At 29.6% G+C, this 19,907-nt stretch overlaps 1 protein-coding gene and 3 pseudogenes across 1 annotated transcript; 2 read left to right on the plus strand and 2 right to left on the minus strand.

Annotated features, from left to right (window-relative positions):
- Positions 1–1,385: 1,385 nt before the first annotated feature.
- On the plus strand, positions 1,386–2,994 carry LOC149887728 (uncharacterized; annotated as a pseudogene).
- A 239-nt stretch (positions 2,995–3,233) lies between these two features.
- On the minus strand, positions 3,234–14,165 carry LOC149887729 (uncharacterized). Its single transcript, XM_090088122.1, has 3 exons — positions 13,895–14,165; positions 13,637–13,735; positions 3,234–4,681 (listed from the first exon to the last, which is right to left on the minus strand). The coding sequence occupies exons 2-3, from the start codon at positions 13,728–13,730 to the stop codon at positions 4,062–4,064; spliced, it is 714 nt and encodes a 237-aa protein (XP_089944248.1). The 5' UTR covers positions 13,731–13,735; positions 13,895–14,165; the 3' UTR covers positions 3,234–4,061.
- LOC149887730 (uncharacterized) lies at positions 7,132–8,540 on the minus strand (annotated as a pseudogene).
- On the plus strand, positions 11,799–12,921 carry LOC149887731 (uncharacterized; annotated as a pseudogene).
- Positions 14,166–19,907: the final 5,742 nt, after the last annotated feature.

The raw sequence follows: 19,907 nt of genomic DNA on the forward strand, positions 1-19,907 counted from the left end.
TGTCCGAACTTTTGAGTTTTTATAGAAAATTTCTCGAAATTTCTGGTAAACCAAAATTTTATTCGACAAAGTCAGTACACTAAATTTGTATATTTAATCATGGCTTGCTGAACATTGATGATTTTACACTGAATGAACTGATTTCTAGCATCAAATTATGAACCAAACTCAAAATAGAACTCGGTATTCTTAAAACATTATGTACTCAAGTTATCCATTCTGATTCACCAACACTTGATTAAATATCAAAAATATTTCATTTTAATGTATAATTTATATACTAATACTATATATTAACTGATTTACCTATTAGATTAACTAATCATTACCTATATTTTTCAATTGAAAAAAAATATGCATGTGTGTGTGTGTGTGTGTCTATATACTCACACAAAAGAAAATTATGGCTGAACCAAGAAGAAGACATTGAAGTCCTCTCACCAGGCATCATTTTTGTTGGGTATTTACAATTGTAAATATAAAATGTGTGTAAAACTCTCAATGTGGAATGTTTTATAACTTACTGATATTTATTTTTTAAGTATTCATTTTAGAGGAAGATATAGATAGCACAATTTTGTTTGACATTGATGATTTCATACTCAAGGAGCTGATTTCTAGTATTAAATTAATAATCACATTCAAAAAGAACTCAATATTCTTAAAAGATGCTCTCAAATAGTTCATTCTGATTCACCAATATGACTCAGTGCTTTCAACACATAATTGATTTTAGCCCTCCAGTTATAAATTCAACATCAACGTAAAATTTTATAAGATTTATATAATCATAAGTATGGAATAAATATAACAATAAACATGATAAACAAGAGGGTTGAGTTTATTTGTAAAGCAAAATTACATATATTTAAATACATAACATAACATTACATACATTTAATTAAATTCCCTAAAAATTAATAAACAGGGGGAATCCTAAAAAACTCTGGGAGAAGGGGGTTCAAAAAAGTTAAAAGCATCCTTAGAGTTTTTTGTTATTGTATAAAATTTTATTGATGGAAATATATCTTTGACCTCTGTATTTAATAATTTAAATCATCCTGCATAAATTAACTTAGTTTGCATACTTTTGATTTATTATAACTGTAAGGATTCCTAGATGTTGTTGTACCAATGTAAATACAAAAAAAATCACATTTGTAGAAATATGTTATGTATATTTTTATGTAACATGTCTTGTTTATTTTTTTATTATCTTCATATTTTCAATAATAAAAAACTGTTGTTAGATGATGTTATATATAATACATTTTAGTGGTGAACAACTGCAACTTCCGAATTTCTTGGTGAATGCAATTTCCAGGAAAGAACTAAATTTTGATGTTCCTGAAAAATCAAAATTGAAAACCTCTTTTTTTGACATTATGTTCAATGTTATTCAAAGTTGTAAAATTTTGTGCGCATTAAGTTCATGATATAATATTGATAGGATCTTTTATTTTGCTGTTCAATTTTTTTTATGCTTTTATCAAACAAAATCGAGAACAGCATTTTGTTAAATTGTATTTTTATAATTATATATTTAAATTATAACATTTTCAAATTTAAGAGTGAAATAATAAATTATTATAAAATTTAATATTTATCTTTAATATTTTTAGTGAAATGATAAAAGACTTCAAATCCTAATTTTATATCATCTACTTTTTTTTTTAAAAGAGACTTTTATTCACTAATTGTGGCATTGATTATTACTTCTGATAAGTAACTCTGTTCATTATTGTTTAATTTTCCTTTTTAGTTGTTCTATTGTTAATTTGTATAATTGTTAATTGGTGTAAGGTTGTATTGTGACATCTATTTATTTTAAGTAGCCAAGTAGTGCACAGTTGAGATATGATATAGCACATGAAGTGATTTTACGTTATCTAAATGTTAAGCCAACACATTGAAATGGCTCAGTAAACACAATGTTTTTCTTTTATTTAATTTTTAATTTCAAAATTGTATTGTTTTTTTTTCAAAGTTATAATTGCATTTTATTATGTTATAACTACACTAAGTTTTAAAAATCCAAGTTGGTGTAATCATTAGCACTCTTAAGAAGCATTGTCAAAACAGCACTGTGAAGGATGTTTTGGATAAATTTTCTTGTCTCAAGTTTGAGAAAGTTGTGAGCTAGTATTAGTTTAAAGAAACATGTGCAGTGTTTGTTTATAAATGTAATTTGTCTATATTTAAATTTAGCTGCTTGAAGCTTCAAATGCATTGACCAATGTGGATATCGATAAGAACTTTTTACGGCTTTTTTAAGAGAATGACTGATCGCTTTCAAACTTTAATAGAATTAACGATGAGTCTAAAGACGAAGTGTAGATCGCTTTGAACTGATATCACTGAAGAATCAGTTGAGAGTAAGTGATACGCTTAATTAGTAAATTCATTATATATATATATATATATATATATATATATATATATATATATATATATATATATATATATATATATATATATGTATACATGCATATATATATAAATATATATAATAACCGAAGGTTTAATCTTTTTGTAAGCAACGTCTTATTATTTTTAGGCATCTCAAACAATTTAAGGGCTGCTATGCTTGTTCATCTGTTCTCAGAGAAGAGAAGTCTACTATGTCTTTGACGGTCTTAATGGTCTTGTCATAAGTATGACTAGTGAAAATATTTTGTTCATTACAGTTTATTTACAACTAGATGTTTTACTTTGATTTAGGATCCGGCTTGTCTCACTCCTATTCTCCGGATTAGAGGCCCTGCTCTAAGACCAATATAAATAGATCTTTCTGTTTATAATATACTTGTTGCGAAAGACACCCTAGATTTTTCTTGTGGCGTCAGTGTGGTTAAGGCAGCATATTTTTTATTCGATATTGCTTATCCTAAGCCATCGGAAAAAACACTAAGTTTTATCAAACACCATGTTATTTCTGATAAAGTTAAACTTTGCAAAACTGCTAAACAAATTTCAAAGTTGTGAAAACTCTAATTACAAAAATTGTAATCATCTCAAGAATATTTTCAGCATACAGATTTTTTTTTTCTTAACATTAAAAATTCTTTGTAAATATGATATATGTTAACCGGTATCGTTGATGGTAGTATCGCACATGCGAGACTTCCGATATTCCGATGCTTAATCCCTTTAATGGAATAATGAACTTACCTATTACAAAGATTGATCCTAGCCGTTCATTTTGAAATTAGACAATACAGTGAAGTTGCTTGCTTAGAATTTATTCAGTTGGACTTTGTAAAGGTATATATTTCAAATGCAATATATAAAATAATAATAAAAAATATATAAAAAAGGAAGTTCCTCTTCTAGAACATCCTTTGTAAGTGTGTATAAGCTATTAATGTTTCAATAAAGCACTAATTGAAGCTACCTAAAAATACATTCATACTCCAAGGTACACAAAAGAAAACTTCAAAAATGAAAAAACATGCATACTAAAAAAAAATAGTTTCGTGATTTCTTTACAAAACAGGTAAACAGAACAGTTTTGCGGACGCACAATGCGTATATAGACCAAGACTTTTTAGTTTATCAAACATTCAAAGTGAAACCTTTAGCGCTCACAGTCATTTTTTTTTGTTTTATAATTCTATCAACCTTCTTGTCGAAACACAACACAAAACATTCGATGGCGATAAATGACTAATGGAAAAACTAGGACAAAGGTTAGGGGTTAGGGTTTGAAGGCTAAATACGGCTGAGGGTTCAGCTTAACAATTTTCACCGCTTGTAGTTGTATTTAGCTAAAGTGAAGGATAAAAGCGAGTTTTTTTAATTTTAACAATGCAACGGACACTATTTTTCTATTTGGTCGTACACGACAACCAAATAGAAAATCTGTACTTCCAATACCTAAACATAACCTTTAACCGTAATCTTAAACCTAACCTTAAACCTGACTCTAAACTTCACCCTAACCCTAAGGTAAACTCAATATTTAACACTAATAAATTTAATTAGTTTATGAATATCCCAATTAGTTTATGGGAATCCCAATTTTTAACATAGCCTTTTAAGATAACTTTTTTTTTAGAACTCTAAGAAACCACACAATTACTAGAATACCCAGGGACAAAAGAGTTTTCAATTTCCCCTTTAACAGTTTGCTCGTTAATGAGTTCAATAGAGTTAAACTTGATGTTAGTTTTCCAGTTTTGATTTTCAATATCGCAGAACTCAAATTCCAACTCAGAATCATCTTCAACACTAAATGATTCTAGCTCAAGGAAGTACCAACCTGCATGCAATGTGTCAGCAGCAATATTGCTATGAGATAGTCGGCTATTGTCAAAAACTGATTGGATAACTGTGTGCCAGATACTAGAAGGTATGTTTTCTTCGACTAGAACTGTGTTGCCAGCTTCCTCAACTTTTATAATTCTAACGTATGTCCTGTGATTTTCAGATGTTTGAGGCCAGTCTGCATCTGCCCCAAGATACATGTGAAGACTAACACGATAACGTCCTTTTGAGCAAATGGGAATTCTTTTGATGAAATGTAGCCAGCAAACATTTTTGACGACCACTATGATTTGTTGAAAAGATTCGTTCCATTCTTTAACAAAACAGTCTGGGTTGTCAATATGCGCAAATTCTTCTGCCTCAGCAACAGGAACCTGAAGCGTCTTCCCATTGTCAGATGTTTTGTCTTTTTCCACTTAAATAATAAAAGAACTTTTATTAGATTTTGTTATTTATTTTTAAACTTAAAATTTTCTTTTAAAAGAAGCAAAAAATGATTTAATTCCATGACTTTTGTTTTTGACGAGATATGAAATGAACTGCTGTATAAATGGTGAGAAAATATCAAGCATAGGAATTTTTTATAACTTGCTTATTGGGCTGCAAGTAAAATAGTTGCTTAAATGGTATATATTTAATAACTGGATCAACGTGATGATTCAATTGCACAATATTTCCAGATGAATGGAGAAAATCATATTATATCAAAATTTAAATTTAATGTTAATTAATCGTTAGTAAAAGGAGTTATCGACGATTATAGATTCACTGTATGTTATAAAGATATAGAATTGCTTTTAGGCCAGCATGATGCCAATATGTGCTCACTGAATGTGAGGGACAACTATGAAAGGAAATCAAAATGTTAATTAAGTAATTTTGACAAAATGAATAAAATGAAAGAAGGTTAACTTCTTGAAAACGACTTACTTTTTAAATATGTAAAATAGTATGTGATGGAAAACAATATTTAAAAATATTTCTCATGTAAGAGCATTACAGAGACTCTTGTTTTACCTAGCAATAGCCGTGCTTTTGAAAACAAACATTTCCCAAAAAATTTATAGAATGTTGAGTCATTCTTTAATGATTAAATAATGAATAATTATATATAATTAAATATATTATTTTGCTTCAAAAGTACAATTATGTTTGAAAAAGTGGAATTTAAGTAAAAGAATATTTAATGATATTAACCAATTATATTTATTGAGAAATATATACAATTAGAGAAACTAGTTGTAAAATTAAGGTTTGACTAAGGTTTGCTTATATTATTACTCTTTCAATAGTCTCATAAAAGATTAAAAAACTGGTCATTATTTTCCTGAAAGACATTAACTTTTTTTATTGTCAAAATATTTTAAGAGTATAGCTTTAGTTTTAAAAATGTTTTAGCTTTAATATTTCATTTGAAGTTTATTTTCTTTTAAAATAATGAACTCATTTGTAATAAATATAATTTATTTTGTGATGTAGTGTTTTTCACTCCTTATATTGGCTATGCATTGAAAAAATTACTTTAATACATTTCGTGAAAAATTAGCTGTATCTTGCTCTGTTTGTTTTTAGCTGTCTCTTGTATATTATTATCAAAAAAATATATATATTATATATATATATATATATATATATATATATAAGGGTGTCCCAGAAAGAAAAAAAGTTTTGAATTTTATATTGTGCACTAATTCAATCATCCTTATTTGGTCCCAGTAGATCACCATAAAAATATCCGGGCTCAAAGTCACTGTTTAGCTGAAGAAGGTGTTTTAGAAAAAACTTGCATATAAATTTTAATGAGGTATTTTTCCATTTATTTATTGAAATTCCGGTAGTATTCAATATTTAATAAAAAATTCAAATAAAATTAAAGTTAATCATCCAAATTATTAATTCTGACTGCTATACTTACTGCAACTTTGAAAAAATTTTATAATTATTTGATTTTTTATAATAACTTCATTGTTTTAAAATGTTTTTTAAAATAAAATATAAAAAATACAAAAAAAAAAAAAAAAAAAAAAATAGGTGGTGCAAAAATTATTAAACCTTTGTTGGAAAAAATATATTTCAAAAATAAAAATATATGCAAAATGTGCTTTTTTTTATCTAAATATTTTTCAAGTCTTGTTTAGTGGCATTTTTAGACACCTTCTGCCGGTTGTCTAAAACCACCACCATCGTGTCTTGGAGCCTGTCTTCAGAATGTGTCCTTCCAATGAAATCCTGCACCAATTTCATGTGTCTTTCAGCTCTGTCATTAACAGCAGCTAATTGACGTACACTGGACACAAATGTCTTAAAAGATTTATTGTTGAGATTTTTCTCAAAATTTGGCATTACTGTTCCTTCCATGAGAGAATGTCATCTTTGGTTATACCAAGATGAAGAAAAAAGAGATAAGACTCCTGAGAAACAAAGTCTGATAGCTTTGAGAGGAGACAGACCTGTGTAAAAGGTTTTGGTAGTTCTTTGTCAAAGCTCTTCATTTCTGGAACATCATATTTTAATAATTCTACAAGAATATCCGTCCTCACTTTCTTCTCTAAGTGCTGGTCAGCTAAAGCAAAGATAACACACTGTGGTGTAAAATACCAAGTGTGTCTGAGAACACTAAGATTAAGAGGCTTGGCAATCTTTCCGTTCTTCTTGGAATAAAGTGAGTCTTTCATGATCTGCGATGAAATCTTGAATGCTCTAAGATCATTGGATGGAGCCTGTGCTGCCATTGGACTCTTTAGAAAGAATAAACAGTGAAAGATCACTATATAGTCTGTTGCATCCTGTATCATCTTAATCTCATTGATACTGAGTTGCTTGTTGTAATTCTTGGTAATTTGAATTGCTAACAGATAAAATAAATCAGCAATAAATCTTGCTTCGTGATGAGAACCTGGTTGTAGAAATCTGAAGTTCAGCAAATCTGCTCCAAGGTAAAAAGCTACCAGTTGACATAAATACTTGTAATCCCCTCTGTCAAAAATGTTTGCTTTAAGAGCAGTCGTGCAGAACTCCATTGTTTTATTTGCAAAGTTGTACAAGAGGGTTCCAAACGCAAACTCAGGTCTGTTCCAATCAAATTTCTCAATGTTGGCCAATGTATTCACGTCTTTTTTAATCTTAGACCAAAGATCTTGATATTTTTTGTATAAAGATCGACTGGGTCCCTTTTTTTCTCCCTGTAATTCCATCAAAACATGATGAACATGTCTTTCCATTATATGGTGCCTAAATTTATTACTATTATCATTTTCTATCATTACTCTCAGAAAAAAAAAAAAAAGAAAAAAAATATCTGTAAATATCAGTAAAGCATCATACCTGCAGATTAGCCAAAGAATTGGACAAGGTAGAGAATAAACTGCAATATTTCTAATTGCACCATAATGTTTTCCAGTGTTTGAGCGAATTGTGTCAGCACAACAAGCTATGATCTGGTCTTTTAAGTCATAATATTCCACAAGAGTTTGGATAGCCAGTGCTTGTTCTTTCCCTTTGGAGGAGGGTACCTCAAGTATTCCCAGAAGAAAGTCAAGTGAGTGGGTCTCTGGAGAGGAAACACTAATTGCCAACCTGTCTACTGTTTCCGAAATCTTTACCTCTGTCCTGTACTGCTTGACCAACTTTGTGTCAAAGTGAAGAACAAGTTTTAAGCCCCTTACCTTACCCAAGTTCTGCTCTCTCACTATAAGTGCTTCATTCTCTATAATTTCATGGTTTTTTCTTGCCATCTGTGACTTAGAAATGTTCAAAATGTCAGTATCTACTCCCCCAGCTTGGAATAAGGAAGACAACATTGCTGTTTCAACTCTCACACTAACTTGATACCTAAAAAAAAATACAGAGCATTGTCATTTTTTAAATTATGTAACACTTAAGTTGTTTAAACTTGAAGTTTTATATATACTTTAAATATACTTAACTTTTTTATATATAAACTTCTTTACCTTGTCATAAATGGAATCCACTTATCCAAAACATTAATCAGACTGAGTTGAAGACAAATCTTGGTTGAATCACACAACCTTTTTTTTTATAGTAGGAGTTTCAGTCTGAACCATAATCTGTTCCACTACACCCACTGGAGAATTCCTGCTCAAAATTTCTTCTTCTGCTGCTTTTTCCAGTAATTGACTCTTTTTTTTTTGTTCAACAACTGCTTTCAGTCTCTCCTGCTGTTGCTCTTCTTCTTCCATCTTCCTCAGCAGATTTTTCATTCTTTCCTCACCTTCAGCAAATGTTTTGTCATTTTTGTAAAACATTTTGACCATGTCCCCTTTCAAACATCTTTTCAAAAAATTGAATCCTCCTTCATGGTTTCTTTGCTCATCTCTAAGGTTCTCATCTTTAAAATTTTAGTATACTGGGTATACAGAGCAATGATTCTATTTTTAAATTAAAAGTTACAACATTTAAAAAATGTCAACGTTTTAAAATATAGTATAAAAACTTATGTAATTGTATTTCACCGATAAATGTTTCACAGAATACTTAATTTTTATGAGAGATTTTCACAAGAGAAAATTGCTCAAGGATATTTAGTAACTTACTTAATCGATCGTTCACTGATGCTAAAATTTTCATCAAAGCCTGTCTTATTCCAAATATTAATCAGTTCCCTTATGATGCACACATTTGTTATTTCGTTTCTGCTATCAGCATAACACATACCACCACTGCATTTAAGTTTGCCTGTACTCTCCAGAGGACATCCAATTTTAGATGACAATGTTTTGATTGCAGTTGCATGACTTTAGTTAATCCAGGAAATTCTGCGACAAACTTCCCCGCCGGTTGAAAGTCTATTTGGAGAAAATATCTGGAGAGGGTACCCCAACAGAAAAAGAATTCTTCTTCTACTAGCTTTTAAAACAAGCCCTGCACTTGCCATATTTAATACTATTTTCTATATTATAAAATACAACAGAATTGATCACAATTAAATGTTAAATTACAGAAATGATCACAATGTTTTTGTATGTATTTTACATATATTTAAAAATTGTTACAATTAAATTCATATTACTCAAATTAGAATTAAGTAGCAGTATACAATATATACTGCTAATGTTTTTCAACATCCTAATAACTGATATTTTATTACTTTATATTTTTGCAGAGTTTTAATCAAAAAATGCAAAAAAATTCTCTAAACTCATTAAAATTTATATGAAACATTTTTCTAAATAAACTTCCTCAGCTTAACAATCATTTTAAGCCCAGATATTTTTATAGTGGTCTACTGGGACCAAATTAGGAGGATTGACGTAGTGCACAATATTAAATTCAAAAATTTTCTTTTTCTGGGACACCCTAATATATATATATATATATATATATATATATATATATATATATATATATATATATATATATATATATATATATATATATATATATATATATATATCTTGCCATGTTTAAAAAACGAACAAAGCTTTAACTTGACCAAAATAGTATGGAGGATGACGTAATATAACGCGTTTATCGTGTTTTGAAGGCAAAGCAGAAGCTGACTGTAAATACTTTAAGCTCAGGATAGTGACGCAAAACAGAAAAAAGTCCTTATTTATGGAAATAAGAAGCAGAATAAAACTTTAGTAAGAACAATGGAAAAAACTCCTGATTTGCAGAAGCTTTTACATTTGTAATAATTATCTGTAGTTTCAATACGTATTGATTTAAAGGGCAACTATCCTGGAGTACTGTTCAAATATATGTTTTGATTTATATCTTCTTTGCTTTATAATATTCTGTTTCTCATTATATTCAAACTTAGGCCTTTTACAATTGCTATTTTATCAAGTAATCAAAGCTAATTTATCCAACAGCAGAAACAAAAAAATATGATAAAACCCTTTGGATGTTTTGGATAATTTGGATGTTTTTAGAAACATAAAAATGAATGATGGAGTAAAGCAGAGAACAAAATACCACAAAAAAAGAAGAGTATTTAATGTGCAGAAAAATTAAAATGCATGAAATGTAAGTGGATGTGTGTTAAATGACAGTAATACTTTTGGCGCATATGTTAAGAAAGTTAAATTCATTACAAATGTACCAAGTAAAAACATTAAAAAAATTAGTGGTTTCAGAATTATAGACACTGAAATTCTATCTAAAGTTCTTTCACTGTTAATGTGTCCCCAATGTGAAAATTATGCACTGTACCTTGGTGATCACCATGAAAAAAAGAAAGGTCCAGGATCATAGCTATCTTTGAAGTGTACTACACAATCTTTTGATTACAAACATGAATTTTATACATCATATAATTGTTATAAAGGGTTTGATATTAACAACAGGACAATATATGCAATGAAAATATTATGACATGGTCATACTGGAATTGAAAAATTTAGTCAGCTCATGAATATCCCTAAATCCAAGACACCCAAAAACAAAAAACTAAAAAATAGCAACAAAAATAAAAAACGTTGTAAAAAGTGTTGCAAACGAGACAATGTCAGATGCTGCAACTGAAATAAAAGAAAATGCAACTGGTGAGGATATTGTTGATGTTGGTGTATCATGCAATGGATAGTGGCAGAAAAGAGGATATTAGTCAATGAATGGTGCTTTTACCGTAATTTTAAGAGATAGTGGAAATATAATTGATGTTGAACCTATGAATAAGTCATGCAAAGCATGCTGTATGAAGTAAAATTAAGAAAATCAAATCTTGATGCATATGCTAATTGGAAAAACAAGCATATTTGCTTGTACAATTATCAAGGTACAGCTGGTGGTATGGAATCTGTTGGTGCAGTGAGGGTTTTTAAACGTTCCATTGAAAAGCACAAGTTAAGATAGGGTAGGGTGGTGCAATGTGGTCTTCGGGGTCATCTGGGTCTTATTCGTAATTATATGTTATATTGATAATGATTTTAGTTTTAAAGTTGTAATTTTTACCACTTTGTTATAACATATTAGGCTTATTGATTTTAAAATATAACCTAGCTATGCTGATAGAAACGGCACTTTTTTAGCTAAGATGCGAGATACATCAACAAAGTCTTTTTTTTTCTGTTTTTAAACTTCAGAGAAAATATATTCAAATAAGCCGTAAGCGTATGAAAAATGGTTATTTTGAAAGTTAAATTACTTTATTTTAAGGATAGTATACCTTTAAGACAATAACGCACATGGTTTGTTTAAAGTTTAAAACATAATCAGGTGGGCTAAAGTGTGTCTTTGTATGTATAATATTGATATGTAATTATATTATCGAAGTTGTTGTTAATAACATTATATACCTATCAGCTTCATCAGACCTCACTAATTTCGTGTTAATAGTCCTTTTGTACTCTTATGTTTGAAGTTTATATCTTTGAAGTTTACATTAAGAAACGTGTAATTATTTGTATGAAAGAATACGTTCTCCTACATCAAAAAAAGTCAAATAAAATATTATATAAAACCTATTTGGTGTTAAAATATTTTTTTTGTGATATGTTATGGTTTATGCTTATATTTCACTAAAAATTTAACAGATTTTTCATAAATATTAGTTTAGAAAGTATTTAAAAATGCCAAGATGTTACAATAAAAAAATAAAACCCAAATGCAATTCTGATAGTTTGGAAAGAGCAATTATGTTAGTTTGTGAGAAAAAAAAAAGACCATTTATCATGCTGCTAAAGAATGTTCTGTTCCTAAAGTAACATTGAGACGAAGAATAAAATTTAATGCAAAAAAGCGTGAAGGTCGAAAAAGTGTGCTGAGTGATAATGATGAAGCTATAATTGTAGCTGCGGCGTAGTATTGTCAAAGATATGGTCTTCCATTAGATTCTCTTGACAATAGTAATTTAGTTGCCCAATTTTGCACAGCGATGAGGATAAAAACTCTTTTTAAAAATGGAATTCCTAGGAAAGATTGGACAATTTCTTTTTAGAAGCGTCATGTTGATTAACTTCGATTATACAAACCTGAAGTACTTACATTTTCAAAAGCTAAAGGTTTAACACGTGAAGTTGTAGATAAATTTTTTACTGCTTTATCTGATGTGATTCATAGTAATAACATTGTACCAAGTAGTATATACAAGCTTGACGAGACTGGGCTCTCTTCAAATCACTTAACGAAGAGAGTATTTGGACATCCAAAAAGCAAAGATGCTAATGAACTGGCTGCTTGTTCTGGTAAAGCTATGTACTTTATGCTGTTTTGTGTGTGGAAGACATCTTCCACCATTTGCTGTTTTCAAGGGAGAAGGCTGTCTATATTCTAAATGGATAGAAAATGGACCACCAGGATGTGCTTTTGGGGTAACAGCGAGTGGATGGATGCAAGACTTTCTATTTGAAAACTGGTATTTTTATTGAATTTTATAATTTTAATTTTTTTTCTTTCAACTTTTTTTTTCTTTCCCTTTTTTCTTAATGTATTTACACTGATTAGCCTTTGTTGTTCTTGAAGACGGTATAAATGATTCAGTAGAAGTAAATACATTCTTCGTTTAGGTTTATCGAGCACTTTTTAGCATTTGTTGACTAAGATCAAAAACCAATACTCTTGCTTTATGATGGTCATGGCAGTCATTTAACATATGGTACTATAAAAGCGGCCATGGACAACCATATCCAAGTTGTTTGTTTTCCGCCAAATTGCTCACACGAATTGTTCATTTTGCCAATATTTATGATATGATCGGAATAGAATTTCTAACATGACTTAGGCTTTTGAGTTATTAAGTTTTGTTCTATGGATTTTTACCTTTTTTTGAAAAACCTATTTTGTCTGTAGTCTTTTATTGAAAAAAAAAACACTTTTCAAAAAACTGCTTCGTTCATATCACAATTTTAGATATTTAGAACAGTTCTGCAAAACTTCATTGACACTCCTTTAATTACAAATCTTTATTGTTTTTACGGCGTAAACACAGTTTTTGTTGTATTTTCAGCTATTTTTTTGGTTACCATAGCAACGAGCTACAATTTTATGTGTTTTTGGTATTTTTAATGTCAGTATATTATTTCCTATGTGACTAAAGAGAAAGTAACTTTATTCGTGTAGTTTTGAAATTTGAGGGTAGTTGCCCCTTAAAACCAAAAGAATGTTCTCCAAATACTACCACACAAAATTCTTTCGCTTCAATAAAAATATTCGAAATGACGAGAGACGAATGCGACAAAGAAAAATAAAACAAAGCCGTTTGAGTGAAAAATAAAGCAAACTCGTTTACTCTACTCAACATCTAAGTACAACCAATATTTATATTCAATATCAATTGTTTGACCGATCAATTGTTTTAGCTTCTTTCTAACTTTAAGAAAAAAATAGTACTTACATCATGATAATTGAACAAATTACCACACAAAAAATTTTTTAAAAATTTTTTGCAAAAAAAAACTATTTTAGGTACCTTTGATTGGGCATCTTTTCATGAAGTAACTGTCAATTTCTTTTAAAATTCTTTTCATATTTTCTTCCTTCTTTTCATATAGTTGATAATACATCTTTCCTGAAATTATGAAAGCTAATTTAGAAGAAGATAATTTTAAACTTGTATGGGTATGATTTTTTTCCGGCAAGTTCTAGCATGAGTATACTCTCCTTCACAGTGATATGATTTCTCGTATTCCTCTGAAATTAAAAATAAAATAATATCAGAGTTTGCTACCCCTTTTGCCATTTGACTTTCTAAATCACCAATCATGTTCTTTTTATCAATCCAAACTTTATAACCATTTTCAGTCAAAACTTTGTATAAATCATCTGCACATTTTTCACCCGTTTTCCAATTATATGACACCATTACGTCCCATTTTTTGTTTTCTGCAGTCATTTTGTGCTGTCAATGTATGAAAACTAAATTCAGTTAAAACTCTCAACGTAAAAATTTAAACCTTATAAAAGCTTGTGAAAAGTCTTAACACGTTATTGACTATGTATTGTTGACAAAATGACTTAAACCAGCACGATCAGGAACATGACAACAAAAACATACATCAATCTTAAATGTTTTATTAACGCAAAGTAAATGAAAATTAAATGAAAATTTTTATTGTTTCATGGCAAAACTATAGACATTATTTGGTTAAACCCCGCCCACAATCATTCAAATATAATAAATGTTTACAACCGTTAGGGTTTAGAAAGGGTTAGGAGTAGGGTTAAGGGAAGGGTTAGGTTTAAGGGTTAGGGTTAAAATCTAACCATATATCGTATATCGCCATCAAATTCTTAATGTAGTGCTTTTAGAAAAGTGTTTGCAACAAAAAAAATAAAATAAAAATTTTCTGTTAGAGTAAAAGTTTCATTTGATAATTGGAAAAACCAATTAGCTAAAAACTAGCAGTTTAAGATGGAAGAATTGCGGAAAGTGCACAAATTTAAGCTCTGGGAAGATCCGGCGTCTTGTCAAATCTCTTTACATCTTAACTCTTTAAGAATGCAACCTTAACATGCAGTACTTTCAGAGAACAGGAGTAGTGTAATTTGCTGTGGAAATTAAACAAAATACTAAATCTATGAGATTTAGGGATTAAGGTGGCTTACCCCCGTTTAAAATCAAAAAAAGATTTTTAATTATGTTATTTTAAGTATTGAAGTACAAAATCCATAATATATTTTTACTATTACATGCTTAAAAAGTAACAAAAAATACCATTATTGTGGCTAATACAATTTCCTACTCCTTAGCAACGCCATAGCAATCGTGTAAACAACAAATTTATTCATTCCTTATAGAAGGTTTCAACTTGAAATTTTGAAGTATTTTTCAATGTTAGATCTATTATGCTTTTCTACTGTTCTTTAAAATATAATATTTCTTAAAAATTTCATTGTATCATTAATACGGTTAGCAGATAAAAGTATCGCTCAATAGGCGATCAAAGTTCCTTGCTAATTTAATATAATTGATGTGGAAATTATTCCGATAATAAAAAAATGTGAAAGCATTTAAAAATGGCAAAACAGATTGTTTTTCTGTTTTCAAAAATAATTCTTTTTTAAGTGCTAATATACTAATGTGCAATTTCAAAATAAGACGAGGCAGCCATACATCCTGTGCAAAATAGAAAAAGATGTGTGTTTTTCCTTTTTATCGCAATGAGATAGATGATTTAAACGAAATTTCTCTTCATGTTTATTATCCAATAAAGTACTATGTGCTGTAAATATATCACACAAATGTGTTAGCTCATTTTCAAATTATTCTATTGACTCTAGTCAGATATCAGATGAAGGTATCATATAAACCAGTTACAGAAGCAGAAGGTTGAATGTTGAAAGGTTTTATTATCTTTTTCTTTTTCCTTGTGATTTATTTTTGTTTTAATAAAGTTTTCATCTACTTTCAGCTAGCATAATTCATTTTATCCTACTTAATTTAAAATATTAGATCTATATTTACATCTCAAAAGAACCAGTTTTTTCAGTATCCTAAATTCTGTTAAATTTGCTGCCCATTCAACCCCAAGGAATGTTGAAGTTGAAAAGTATATGTAAAAGTACATATTCGCAGGAGAAACATATTTTAGACTGTTAACAAACAAACTTAATTAAGAATATAATTTTTAGAGGCTTATTAGTGATTTCAAAAGGTTTATAGATAGTAGTTCTCAATTTAATAAATTTGGCATAAAATTTAAAAAAAAAAACTTTATGTTAAATTATTTAGCGCTTAAATTTAAACTATGTTTAATGAATTCGCTTGCATTTCTAGTTTGAATGCTCAGAGTTTACTCCCACATATATTTTTTAGTCAGATATGGACTATTAATTTCTTTAAGTGACTTTAAATGCTAAAAATAATTTGTTCAATGAACCGAAAACCATACGAAGTGTCTTCGTAGAGTGCAATGCGCTCTACGTAGCCATAGGCTGCTCAGAGCGCAATATTGTACACGCATGCGCAATTATTTTATTATAACAGTGCTATTTATATTTCACAATAAAGCTGGTTAGATAGACGATTAGGGTAAGGGTTAGGGATAGGGATAGGGATAGGGATAGGGATAGGGATAGGGATAGGGATAGGGATAGGGATAGGGATAGGGATAGGGATAGGGATAGGGATAGGGATAGGGATAGGGATAGGGATAGGGATAGGGATAGGGATAGGGATAGGGATAGGGATAGGGATAGGGATAGGGATAGGGATAGGGATAGGGATAGGGATAGGGATAGGGATAGGGATAGGGATAGGGATAGGGATAGGGATAACTTCAACAAGATTTAAAAAAAAGAAAAAAAAAATTTAGCGCATGCGTACAAGGTATTGCGCTCCGAGTAGCATATGACTGCATAGAGCGCATCGCGCTCTAAGTAGCAACGGCCAAAACCATATCAGGAATTACGTAGAAACAAAAGCTAATGAAACTGCAGGGTTGCTACACATATCAACTTTGAAAAGATTTTATATTTGGCCACTATGCATCTATTATCAATTTTGTTATGGAAATTTGATGAAAAAAGGAAATACATTTGCACATTTCCTAAAAAACAAATCTTATTTTACAGTTTTTGCTAAATGTGCATAAATTTTGCTCCAACCACTACGACCCCGTATTGCAATCAAATAGTTTTTTTATGTGCCAAGCATTAATTTTCCTTGTTGGCATAAAAATTATGCTGAACTCAATGTTCCCAAATAGCTTCAAATATCAGAGCTTCTTACTAAAATTTAAGTGATTAAAATCTTGTACAAAAAAAATAGTGTTGGAAGATATTTGCCTCATTGCCAAGTAGAAGAACTAATGTCAAGTCTGCAATACTTTTATGATTAAGCAATTTATTTGTAATGTCATTAACAAGCAAAATTTATCATTGCTTTTTTGTTTCTAATTGTATTATTGATTGTCACGTATTAAATCAGCTCTTTTCTTCTTGATCCAGTTTTTGGGAGATTACAGCAAGAAGCAACTGTCTAAATGAGGTTAAAGATTGGTTGCAGCCTGTGGCTCAGAAAATTACTGTTCTCTGCTTAACAAGTTACCAAAGTCACCTTATTAGTGAAGGAATTGTTGAATATTCTGACTCAGTTTGTTCATGCTGTAGGCAGTGGTAAGAGTACCCCAATTATACTTTTTAGTTTTTCTTGTCTATTAAATGGCAGTCAGACATTTTTAAAATCTTTTTAACCTATTTTAAAGAAATTCTGTATGAAAAATTGCTCCTTTACTAACAGTTTTCTTTTTTTTCTTTTTTCAGACAGCATTAGTGAAATGATGAGGCTTTAAAAAAAGCAAAAGAAATGAATAGAAAAAAGCTGATATCTCCATTTACACATACCTTCGATCTAAACATAGAGATAAATGACAAGCCCTTATTTATGCATGCCAAGCACGTTTGCTTAAGAAATGCTGTCCTAGTTGGATTATACCAATATGAAATGGACTTTTGCGACCAATGTCCTACGTTGCTAATTTATTTCTTTAACCTTCTTATCTTTACTGTTTGTAATTCAAATATGACAAAGAATTGTAAATTTTACCGTAGAAGCATAACTTTAATGTACATTACAATACGTTTGTGTACAACTGAAAATATTATAAGATAAATATATGTTAGAATAAATCTGTTACATAAAAATGTTACGTAAAAATTAGTATTCTTCATAGAAAAACTGAATAAGTTGGATTTGGAAGTGTTTTATCCTCGCTGTATATCATATCAAAATAAAGTAGCACGAATACCTCACCAAAATGTCAACATAATTTGTAATTAAAAAACTTTTAAACCCAAATACATTTGTAAAAAAAACACTCTGGCTGTCTAAATAAACGCCAGTATAACACATAAATACAAAAAATAAAATGCTTATATTATTGAACAAGCAATACATCTTAAGAGACACAAAATGTCATCTTTTCTGGCAGAGCAACCACTGGAGAACTTTTTTAGTCAACAATTCCAAGACTTTTCTCTGTGAAAGTCACAGATAAAAACTTCACATCCTAATCATATGGATTCAGAATAAATGCGTTTTAATTGATAGAAATGCAACAATAATAGAAATGGTTTATGCATTGCAGGTGTGTTAATATGATTTAACTTTATGAGAAATAAATAGAAACTAAACTTCTGGTATAAATACATAACAAAAATAGTTTCAAGAGCACGTATCTCAGCAGTGGATTAGTCAGCCATGCAATAAAGAGGTTAAAAGTCTTCATTCGAAGACTTTATGATGGGAAGTGCTTCAGTTATTGCTTAAAAAGTTTTACTTTCACTAACAAAAGTTGCTACAATTTTATAAACAACATTTGTTTTGATTACCAAGAAAAACAAAGGTAAAGAATATCGTGTGGTCTTGTAAGTTTCATCCAAAATAGCCATATCATTCCCATAATTCTTTAAGAGCTTTTTTTGCCAAAATGCTTGTTATACAAACAGGAATTCATCACTAATATCCTTATCCTGTAAATATCTACTTCCAACCTTTCCAAACATTCTTGATCGATGATTGAGTGTCTGAAACATTAAAAAAAGTAAGTCAACAAAAACAATTTAAGCCAATTATAGGATAAAAGAAGCACTGATTAATAGGAATATTTAAAAATCCCTAGTATATAAATAGTTTAACGCAAATAAGTGAAAAACTAGACTTAATTATAAAAATTTGAGACGAAAATTACTCTAATAATATACACAAATCATGCTTGAAAAAAAAAATTAAAATGCTTAGCAGATTTCTATCGTTCATTCGAGGCTATTTCATGCACAAGCATGTGTCTCTGTTAAAGGACCCAAATTTAGCATTATTTGTATAATTTTGCATAAATAATTTCCGCATATATAAGTATAATTTGCAAGTGGACTTTGATCGCCTTTTGAGTGATACTTTTATCTGCTAACCCATTAATGTAATGTAATTTAACTGAAAACTATCTATCTGGATATGGAGAAGAAAAAAATGAAATTAGAAATTTAAAGAGAAAGTATTAAGGAAATAGGTAGATAAGGAGAGCAGAGGAAGTAAATGGTTGTAGCAGGAAATCAGAAACAACAAGTGCATCAAAGCTTAAGAGAGAACATAACTTGAGTGCTGCAACAAATTGTGATACCGAAGTTGACAATTTTTTCTTTATTTGTAACTTTAGAATTATTAAAAGTGTATTTGAACAGTGTTCTACAGGCAGTGAGTGCAATAGCAGAATAACTATTTTTCATAATGAATATATACGTGTGGCATTTTCTATTGGAATTATAATACAATGTTCTAACTGTGACTTTGAAAGTACATTTTATTCATCACCATCTAAAAATCGAAGTGTTTCTAGTTCAAAACTATTAACGCAATGTAGAATTTGTTGGAATGGCTATAAGAAAAAATAAAAATAACCTGCTGAGTATAAAAAATTCTGTAATAGCTGTACTTTACCATATTACAAACTTTCCATATAAAGTCATTTGTCATCATTTTTTTTAAAAGGGAAAAATAGTTGGTGACAATGGCAATAAGATAAAGTTACGGGTAAAACAAGCCATATGGCTTGTTTATGTATGTCTATGTAGACAAATAATTAATTTACCTGTGGCAATTCTGCAGGAAATTAAAACCTATTTCTCAAGAACTGTCAAATCCTAAAATGCTAAGAAAGTGTTTACATGGAATGACACAAAACTGCAAAGAGTCATTTAATGGTTTCATATGCAACGATGCCCAAAAACTACTTTCACTGCGA

The sequence above is a fragment of the Hydra viridissima genome, unplaced genomic scaffold (genome assembly GCF_058129835.1).
Source record: "Hydra viridissima isolate aposymbiotic clone 2 unplaced genomic scaffold, HvirCarnegie_v1 scaffold_5, whole genome shotgun sequence".
NCBI lineage: Eukaryota > Metazoa > Cnidaria > Hydrozoa > Anthoathecata > Hydridae > Hydra > Hydra viridissima.

Bases quoted from the DNA above. Each gene is read 5' to 3' on its own strand.
- LOC149887729 (XM_090088122.1), bottom strand. From the start codon at position 13,730: ATGTATTATCAACTATATGAAAAGAAGGAAGAAAATATGAAAAGAATT. The intron at 4,682-13,636 runs GTACCTAAAATA...TTATTATTTAAG, and splicing joins GAAAAGATGCCCAATCAAAG to TGGAAAAAGACAAAACATCT.